The sequence below is a fragment of the Nannobrachium achirus genome, assembly GCF_963921795.1.
Source record: "Nannobrachium achirus genome assembly, chromosome: 4".
Classification (NCBI taxonomy): Eukaryota; Metazoa; Chordata; class Actinopteri; order Myctophiformes; family Myctophidae; genus Nannobrachium; species Nannobrachium achirus.
This window is the reverse complement of record NC_137813.1, coordinates 15686040-15696647: the sequence shown is the minus strand read 5'-3', so window position 1 is coordinate 15696647 and position 10608 is coordinate 15686040. Positions and strand designations below refer to the sequence as shown.

Below are 10608 nucleotides of genomic sequence, written 5' to 3'. Positions count from 1 at the left end.
ACATACCTGAAGGCAGCGTTCAAGAGAATTGCCTTGTCCAAACTCTCCTAAACTTGAATGCAGCATCTTATGTTGAAATAATTGCCCTCTCTTTGTAGAAAATCTAGAAATCGATGCCGTTACGCCACGTCTCCTGTCATATTGACTTGATGATGGTTACAGTAGTTCAGTGTGGTATCGTGCACCGAAAATAGCCGACTTGTGAGCTTGGAGGTCTGCTATTTTCGATATTTTCACCAAAGACCCCTTTAGAAATGTCAGCCCCTGCCTCTCTAACATTCTCTGCACGTCCCTGCGACGCTCAATGCAGGCCACGCCTTCCCTTTAAACCCCGGTTTGTGCTTCGTCGCACGGCGGTGTCGCGCGCCGAAAATAGATCTTCATCCTGCTTGTAACGTTGCGTAGGTTGGCTATTTAAAGATAAAGACATCTTTGTTGTCCAGTATTATTAAATTGAACACTATAAGATGCATTTCTGGGAAATACATATATACTGTATGCTGCACCGTTGTAGAATGAATACAGACAGACAGTAGGCCTACAAACCAACCAGTGGTGGGAAAAGTATGTTTTTTTACTTGAGTAAAAGAAAAGTGTCAATACTTATTACTGTAGAAAATAGTAAAAGTCCACAATAAAAACTCCAGTGTGGATACACTGTGTCTTCAGGTGATCTGAGTGTTTATAATTATAACTATAATTTATATGTATTATAAATGTTTTTTTATATATACATAATGAGATGCATAGCAAGCAAGAGTTCTACTACAATGGACCACAATGTAAACAAGCCCCCTGGGGCTTTTTGTGTCATCCTTTTAGCACTGACTGTAATACCTTAACAATCTTGTTAATAAATTATTCAATCAAAACCCTGACAGTTTTACTCTGTTCATTGAATACACTTTTTTTTTTTTCATTTTCATTTTTATTAAATTAAATGCAGAATGTGAACATTCAACAGTAACAATCAACTCCATGATAAACAAAACCCTCATTAATTATTAATTCAGATGTGCAAAAGGCACCCTTTCCTAGAAAACAACACATGGCTGACGGGGCGTTCACGCCAAGTGGGAACAGATTAGTTCTGACTTAACCTCTTAAAGGGCCTACACCATGCTTTTAAAACTATATTTTTTGTATAAATATATGCTCAAAATTGAGTCTTAGACAGGTTTTAACCCTCAAAAAACACTCTGACCATTCTTTTTGTTTGTTCTAGCTCTACTATAATGAGGCTCTCCAGCTGCAATACCAAAACGGCCTCTGTTTGCTCAGGGGCGCATCTAGTGGGGTTTTTCCAGGAAAAAAAAGAAGTTTTTTGAAAAAAAAAAGTTTTTAAAAAACTTTTTGAAAAAAAAAAAAGAAAAATATTTTTTTTTCTAAAGCTTTGAAATTTATTTTTATTTTTATTTTTTTTTAACTTTGAAAAAAAAAATTGATTTTTTTTTTTTTTACTCTGAAAAAAAAAACGGGAAACGAGAGTGACGTCACTCTCGTCAACTCTCAGAACAGCACTGTTCTGAGAACCCGTGGAAAGCTTTTCATCTCTGTCTGCCCAAAACCAGAGAAAGACACAACGGTCAGAAATAGGACTTTGTGAGGATAGAAGGTGCCAGTGGGACCCCAAAAAAAGGTTTTAAAATAGAAAAAGTGAAAATTCATGGTGTAGGTCCTTTAAGGCCTCTCCATACTTCGACCGAAATGTTCGGTGAGTTGTGTTTTCCGACGTCTTCGCTGGAACAAAACGTTTTCAGATGGAGGTCCACAGCCAAATACGTAATACCTTGGCAGTTGGCCACGAAAAGGTTTGGGAACGACTAATGTAGCAGGCATTTGTAGAATGTAAGTAAGAGCACATTGGATGCGTGGGAAGCAGTGTTGATTTTCACCGCAAATTTTCATTTAGTTTTAGTCATAGTCTTTGCCAGACCCATGAAATGGGTAGGCCTACATAAGCAAATGTCGGTCTGTCCGGTTTTTCTCCATAGATGGTCATGATGATGACATGATGATGACATGAGGGAGGGATAGACCGACAGACAAAGCCTTCATGTCATCACAATGACATGAGGGAGGGACAGACCGACAGACAAAGCCTTTTGCTTTGTCTGCATTTGGTCACAATGATGTCACAAATGATGATGACATGAGGGAGGGACAGACAGCCTATAAAGGGACAGACAGCCTATAAATGTACCATTAAATTTATAGGCCCAGAGGGTTGGCAGAACCGGGGTCTGGCACAACCAGGTTGACCTGGTCTTGTTTGAATACAATTCCATTTAGTTTGAGTCATATTTGAGTCATCTGTAATGTTTTACTTTTACTCTTGTTTTAGTCGACTAAACACCATAAGATTTTACACTTGGTTGCATGCTGAAATAGCCGAGCATCTACACGCTACAAAAGTGTGGGGTGGCTTACAGTAGCTGACAGAGTACAGCATCTTGCAATGGGCCTGGTGTACAAGATACACTACACCTCAAAGATAGCCATGTACCTGACAAACTACTTCCTAAAGGTCAAGGATGTCCACGATCACAACACCAGAGGCAGCTCCACTAATCATGTTCAACCCAGATTTAACACTATAAAAGGCTCTAATTCGTTCTCCAGCTATACCACCAACATGAGGAACGCCCTTTCCGCAAGCCTTAAAGGAGTGCAAAGCCTCCTTCAAAATGTATCTGAAAAGTCACCTTCAGGCGGCTGCTACTCGAGACTTGTAACAAGACTAAGCAAGCGCCAATGTTTCCACCCCCCATCCCCCCTTTATTTTCTCCCAATTTTTCTGCTTTTGTAATTGATGTTATCCTATGCAAAGTACTTTGTTCTATCCATCTGTCATTCAATGTTATGAGATACATAAAGTGGTTCCCATGTAAATAAGCCGTAATGCTTACAAGGATCTCCTTTTAGTAGACCTTGTACCAGTGATTTGTGCTGTAATGAAACTGTACTTTTTCCTAATGCAAACTCCTAATAAATTCTTCTTCTTCAAGCTCACAATGACGCGTCGCAGTCGCTTCCACCTGAGCAGCCCAGCTCAGCCCAGGAAGGTAGATATGAAGACACTGGTGTCCAGGTTGAGAGTAGCGTGCCACCAGTGATCTGGGAAATACAGCACCTGTCCACAAACGCGCACACACGAACACGCACGCACAAACGCACACGCACATGCACACACACACACACACACAGACCTTAGAAAGGCGTGGCAAAAACGAGTGTAAGCCACTTAAACCCGATCTGAGGAAAAAAGAAAAGAAGAAGCAAAAAGAGCAGATCTACATGCCCTTGTGAGCTTATAGATCTGCCAGTGTTGAAGAAAGTAGGAAAAAGGAAGAAAGAGTACTGAAGAATACTGACATGCCCAAAACAGGAAGACCAGTTTAAAAGTAATTAATGAATTTATGGTTGCAGAAAGAAAACAAGTGTCTATATAACAATCTACAATCAGATGCATCTGCAAAAACATTCAGAGGTGGAGGAAAAAGATAGCCGATCTACAAGCTCACGAGTCACGGCGCTTGCGCGTGATGCGTTGTGAGCTTGTAGATCGGCTATTTTCGCTGCAAGACACCAACACAGAGTATAAGTCTGCTGAAAGGGATGTTTCACTTTAAACTACTTCTGGTGTCACTGTAACGTATATTTGGTCTTTTGTGTGCACCCCAGACAGTTTTTGTGGCTTAGACTATTTTAAAAACGAACACCCCTCCCTGATTCTGGTGACTGATGTTGTCCTTCTAATGCACAAGGGGTATTTTTCCCCCCTAAAATAAAGTAATGTCTGATCAAATGAATATCAAATATGTTAAATAAAATAATGTCTCACCAAACGAACAGCAAACATCCAAATATTGAGTCAAGCCACTTAAAAACTGTCTGGAATGACAACAAACGCGTTATAATTAATGATGACCCCAGTAGTGTTTTATTAAAGTGAAACACTCCCGTTAGGGCACGTCACACAGCACTAATATTCTACCTATGAGAGTGGATACAGCATCTGCGTGGATACATTTTCCACGCACATGCTGCTTTCCCCCCTCTGTCCAATTAGGTGAGTCGAAAGGCCAACCTGGTGTTGATTTCGTAGACTACAACTATGATGACATTTTTTCTTAGTCTACCTTTTTACACTGACGAAAAAACGAATCAGAAACTAAACAAAAACGAAGCAACTTGACTGCTGTATTTTCAGAGCGCAACCAAGAGTAAAATCAGCAATTACGACGCCATCAAGTCGCGCCGAAATACATATTCGTCGACAAAATCAACCATAGATTTAGTCGACTAAAATTCGACTAAAACTAAAACATTTCAGATGACTAAAATGTGACTAAAACTACATTTGTATTCAAAAGTCTATGACACTAAATGAGAATTTGCTGTTCTACCTCTCCGGGGCGGATGGTGCACTCCAGCGGTGCCTCCTCCAGGGGCAGGTGAGGGTAGGTGTCAGTCACCCAGGTCAGAGTGGTGTGGTTGGGGTGGAAGTGGGGCTCCTTCTCTGGGGGGTACAGGAACCACCGCTGTACAAAGACACATTAATGATCACTATGGTCAGATTGGTCACAGTCAGATGGAAACCTTGTACAGGTACCGTATGTCCCGTTACTTTTCATGGGGGGAAAAAAAGAACCTGTAATATTACAACTATTTTTGTCAGTCTGGCTACCATAAAAAAGTTCTTATTTTGCTTTCCTGGGCTCAGGGCTAGGGATGAGCGATTAACCAAAAACATATCGAAACGAATAACCAAGAAGCAATGGTTTTTGCATATATTTTTTCTTATATACTGTATCAATGAATTGACACAATTATCCACTTAGCCCTGTATTAACCTATACTTCCTTATACAATATAGTGGCATGCAAAAATAGTGAAAATAGCATATTTACAAGCTCACAACGCTCTGTGAGCTTGTAAATCTGCAATCTTCACCACTAATTACCTTTCTGCCGTAGATAACTTCGGAGTAGCCGGGGCCATGCCAGTGGAAGGGAACACCTGTCCCTGGACCTGGACACAAACGGCACAGCTCATGCAACTGATCTGTCACTAGGCCTGTCACAATATACAGTATTACATAATCGTCTAATTGCTATTATTTGACATAATCGCAATTATTTTGTCATAATAGTCATAATGTTCAGATAGTTTCAAACATTTTCAGAAATAGTGGAAATAGCAGATCTACACTATCAATGTCAACATACCTGCTATGCCAAAACTGTAAGCTCCTGTGGTGTGGGGGAGGACATAAGGGGGAGACTTGTACTGCTCAAACAAGGCTTTCCACTCTGTGAAGTTGTTGTCCCCAAAGAAGTACAGCGTGTCTGTTGAAGAAAGATTATTTTACAGAGTAAAGAAATGTGATCAATAAAGAAATGTGATCAATTGCCAAACAGAACCAATCTACAAGAATAAACAGTGCACCACTGTAAATTGGTTCTTTTCAGCAAGTGATACAGTTGTGCGATGGAGTCTACATGAATTAAACCTAAACTGCAATTTGTGAAACTGTGCAAAAGGAGCCCACCACACACCAGTGCCATTGTTCATGATTTTTGGTGAGATCAATCAGGGTTTGCTGGAAGACTGAACATGTATTCTATTTCTAGTATAACCACTTTAAATACTCCTTAAGCTTAAAATAACTGAAAATAGGCTATCGACTTGTAAGCTTGCAGATAGCCTATTTTTGGTGCGTGACATGCTTCCATTAAAGACATGCTGACTTAAATGACTGAAATCCGTTGCCACGACTTTAACCCATGAGCCTAAATCAGTTGTTACTCACCACTGCCCAGAGTCTTCAAAGACTGAGGTCTCAGCAACAAATCCACAAATTCATGGAAAGGCACATCAACTGCAACAAACGGGTCAGGAACAAAAGAATAAAATGGTAAATGGTAAATTTATATAGTGCTTTTATCCAAGGCGCTTTACATAGATTGCGCATTACATTCATCCATTCACACACACATTCATACACCAGTGGCGGAGGAAACCATGCAAGGCACTAACCTACTCACCGGGAGCAACTAGGGGTTCAGAGTCTTGCTCAAGGACTCTTCGACATTAACTCAGGGGGAGCCCGGATTCAAACTGGGAATCCTTCTGGAACCCTTTGTGCTCTAATAACGGTTTCTCTACCCCTGAGCTATGCCGCCCGCAAAGGATATTGATGATGTATTGTATAGTATTGTTTGTCTTTATGTGTCTTGATGAATTGAATACACAGGACCACAATGGAAACAAGCCCTTATGGCTTTTTGTGTCATCCTTTTAGCATCATTGTATAAATGTACTGTTTTACTGTTAATAAAGTATTGAATCAAGACAATCAATCAATCAAAACAAGAGGGGTTCATCTGTCACTCATACAGGTACAAAACAGAGAAATGTTAATAATCACCACTCCAAGAGATGGGTCAAATGTGGACGGAGAACTAATCTTGCATACAGCAATGTACTGTATGTGACAAACAGGACTTTAACTTGAATTAACCTTATAGCACCTCTCCTTGGTCTAAGTAGATTATGTTTTAAATCAATCAGTGGGACATGTTCCCGCAAAGACAGTGGTAACACAGCAACACAGTAACAAGAAGAACTACCTTTCTTGTAAGAGTAAGTGTTGGCTGTACTCAGCCTGACTCTCCGTTCGCCGTATTCTTCTAGCAGATGTGACCTGGAGCACAATGACCTGAACTTCTGAAAACAGAAAACAGTGAGAAAGATTAAAGCATTGCATGTAGTACACACGACATAGCCTTTTGTGGATCATCATCTGTGTACAGAATGCAACCATAAATAATGTAAATATAAATGCAAACATTATTGACATAACTATTCACATTTTATTGTTTTTATAATAATGTAATAATTTGGTGGTGATTGGTCCAGCGAGCCCCGGATACTCAGACACACAGATGGACAGACCCTCTTTTAACACTCGCATGACTGAACCTGATTTTGAGATTTTGAGGTGGTTTGGGTTTGCTCAGGTAACTCTGAGAAATGTTCCCTTTCATGATTTTTCCTTATCATACAAGCAAAGTCTTGTTTCTTTTTACCATTTGAGACGTTTTGTAAATATGAAATAAAATGTTTTGAGTGTTTCCTGAGCATTCCAATTCCATTTCTAAATCTCAAAAACAGGTCAAAATAACCTGTTAGTCATGCGAGTGCTAAATGGCCAGGATCCTACAGAGTGATGCCATCAAATGTGTGTTGAACCTAATGTAGCTTTTAAACACTTAATATAAATATTTGACTGGGGTCGCAAAGGGCTCTATACCTAGTCCGCTCCCTTTTTTCCTTCTATATCAAATAGCTGTTCTACAAACTCCCAACACGACACAATGACACATGAGCTTGTAGATCAGCTATTTTCACTGGATGTATGCTAACGTTTGTGTAGTTAACTGGGTTGCCCTGTGCAATTGAATTTACAGTTTCAATTTAGGCATTTGGCAGACACTGTTATCCAGAGCGACTTACAAGTGCAAGATCGGAATATGCAGAGAAAGCAACAAACAACAGTACTAATTGTTATGGGGTCACAAGTAAATATCCCTTAATTTAGTTTTTCCTACATTTTCTTTGGAATTGATGAAAAAAAAAGTTATGATTCAAAATAATGCAATACATAGATTTAAAACATCTAATAAATTCCATTAATTAGAAAACTAATGTTTTAAAAAGTAGTGAAAACAGCTGATCAAAAGCTCACAATGCAGCGCAAAGCGACGTGTTTTGGGCTTGTAGATCTGCTATTTTCACTCGTTTGGGTCCCAGGGAGACATCCCATTTTTCTTTTGGGTCTCAACAAGCTAAAAAGTTGAACCCCTGAATTGCTGTGAGATGCTATTAAAGTGCTTTCCTTAGAAACTTGAATGCAACAAACCGTGTTATCGGTGAGGCCTCTGAGAATGACTGGTCTTCTGTATGCGTATCTAGGGCCAAGCAAGAAAACAAAACTGATGAATATATTGGCTAATCAGCAGAAGCTTGGAACCGATTTTGAGCTCAGGGGGTTACTTATAAAGTAAAAATAATGTTGAAGCAAAACTCATTAAAAAAATAAATAATAAAATAACAGAACTTTGAGGAATAGACTAAAGCCTGAATTAAATATATGTGGTAACGGCAGTGTGGAAAACTTTCAAAAGTGTACAAATGTACTCTCAAAGTTAAGTGGGTCCTTGCAAATGAAACATTTGATAACATCTAGTACTAGTCGGACTCTTATATGCCATAGTGTCATAGTAAATTAAGTGTCATGCATATTCTGAAGGAAAACTGGAGACCAACATTCGGTAATTGGGTCTTGTAATCAAAATAAGTTTAATGATGTGTAAGAACGGACAAGACCGTTCTCTCACAAAACAGTCGTAGCACATTAATACTGTATTAACCCATTACAAACAGGAAAGCATCTTGGGTTTCTTGGCTATATTAAAAAATAGCAGACATCACTTCGTGCCGTGCTGCGAGCTTGTACATCTGTTTTTTCTTTTTTTTTACATTTTTGAAAAGCCTTGTGTGATAACTCACTGATTAAAAAGGCATTATGCTTCTTTAACAGACTCTGTGGTGAGGTACTGGGAAATAGTCTATGACACCTCAAATGATCCTTATGTGCATCTTAAAATTTGACAAAAGATCTATGTAGGCCTACATACATACTACATAGGTCTGTTACAAATAAAGCTGACTGAGCACATAATGTTTGTATACATACTGTTCAATGAACTCTCGATGTGACAGCGACGTGCGGTCCAAGATATCTATGTTGCAAGGACCTTCATCTTGCAACCTGTGATCGGAATCTGATGATGACCTGCACAAAGAAGGATTAGAAATTCACATTGGATTAGAACAAAGCACTAGCTTCACAACAAAGCAAATGGGGCGTTCATTAATCTGGAGCATTTACACCAGTAACATTTTCGAAGGGAACATTATTTTGGTGAGAAAACATATGGTTGGTCATGCACAGTCAGTGATTCCAAATCACATTTTAAGAAAGAAATACAAATAATAGTTTCAATGAAATGTGCCATTCTGCAAAATGAGCACTCTTGTTTGTCAATTAAACAACATTTTTGTATTTCTAAACAGTATTGGGACTTGACATTTTTAATCGAGTTAAAAAATGATAATAAATAATCCTATCCAGGTACCACTGTCAAAAACAAGCCTCGTTGCTTTAATGTGTTCAAACTTAGTGTGCACTTATAGCGCAGTCCACCATCACTTGCCAAAAAAGAACAGATCTACTACACAGTACACTACATATTAACTTCTGTTCTTCAAAAAAGAGACCGTTTAACTGTACTCACCCCCAGCCGCCTCCATCATCTGCCGTCCCCCCAGCAGCAGCAGCAGTGCTCTCCGTGCCCAGTGCTGTTCTCAGGAGGACTAACAGAAAGTGTATGCATAATAAGTGCAGTGTACTCTGATGTTCCATTCACAACCTTGTTTGAGCCCGCAGATTTCAAATGAATGTCATACAGGACTGTATGCAAAGAAACGTAGCCTGCCTGACAGACTCTACTGAGTCTACATTCATCCATATGTTTGTCTTGAACGTCGTCACTTCTCTTCCTGTATTACACCCAATCAGAAAACACCACATTACTGAGACGTGCGTAAATAAACCACGCCCTCAGGGGAGGAGAGAGAGAGAGAGAGAGAGAGAGAGAGAGAGAGAGAGAGAGAGAGAGAGACACAGACAGACAGACAGACAGACAGACAGACAGACAGACAGACAGACAGACAGACAGACAGACAGACAGAGAGAGAGAGAGAGAGAGAGAGAGAGAGAGAGAGAGAGAGAGAGAGAGAGACAGACCACAGATAGATAACCACCCAAGGAGAGTTTGAAAACATGATGATAAAGAAAACTCCCATATCTGCTGGGTGAAGAACAACAATGTGCAAACACAGCAACAAGATTTGTGAGCTGCTGTGATAGGATATCAAATGGAACCCAGCCACCTCAAGGACTATTAACCATTGCATGTACCTCTGCTGGCCTGCTCTGCCTGCATGTAACCTTGATTCACGAAAACTGTTACACTACTTTCACTTGTACATATTTTCCAGGGTCTATTAAATGCCAGCCTTGTCATCAAGATGAAAAAGAAACTTTAGTAGAAAATGCTGGATGGATAGATAATATAGACCTATGTATGACACACACGTGTTGATTTTTCAGAAACTGAAAAAAAAAAAAAAAAAAACATCCATCTCAAGTGGAGTGTTCAATAGCATTGATTTTATTTTATTTAATAATAATTTAAATATATATATATATATATATATATATATATATATATATATGTCACGTTTTTTTTGCGTCTCAGAGAATTAGAGAAACGGAGCGCTTGCCGTGCCGCACAGGGCGGAACAAGCGGTCGCCACAACAACGTCCTCCAGGCGGAGCCACTCGATTGTCCACGACATTGCAAGCGGCGCGAAGGCCAGCGGACCCGCGCGGCCGGCGGAGCGCCGCGCGAGTTACGAAGCCGTGGTGAATGCAATCGTTATATTTATGCCCAGGCCGTAAGGCCTGGGCAAGCC

At 39.8% G+C, this 10608-nt stretch overlaps 1 protein-coding gene across 1 annotated transcript; it reads right to left on the bottom strand.

The window, feature by feature from the left end:
* Positions 1–930: 930 nt before the first annotated feature.
* jmjd8 (jumonji domain containing 8) lies at positions 931–9612 on the bottom strand. The gene is made up of 9 exons (XM_080723591.1): positions 9366–9612; positions 8765–8863; positions 7928–7976; positions 6636–6732; positions 5816–5884; positions 5232–5351; positions 4967–5034; positions 4410–4544; positions 931–3133 (listed from the first exon to the last, which is right to left on the bottom strand). The coding sequence occupies exons 1-9, from the start codon at positions 9491–9493 to the stop codon at positions 3053–3055; spliced, it is 846 nt and encodes a 281-aa protein (XP_080579717.1). The 5' UTR covers positions 9494–9612; the 3' UTR covers positions 931–3052.
* Between the last annotated feature and the right edge of the window lie 996 nt (positions 9613–10608).

Excerpts from the sequence above, each read along its gene's own strand:
- jmjd8 (XM_080723591.1), bottom strand. The coding sequence starts at position 9,493 with ATGGAACATCAGAGTACACTGCACTTATTATGCATACACTTTCTGTTA. Across the intron at positions 6,733-7,927 it reads GAGGCCTCACCGATAACACG|AAGTTCAGGTCATTGTGCTC; the intron begins GTTTGTTGCATT and ends TTCTGTTTTCAG. Across the intron at positions 5,885-6,635 it reads CACTTACTCTTACAAGAAAG|TTGATGTGCCTTTCCATGAA; the intron begins GTAGTTCTTCTT and ends CGTTTGTTGCAG.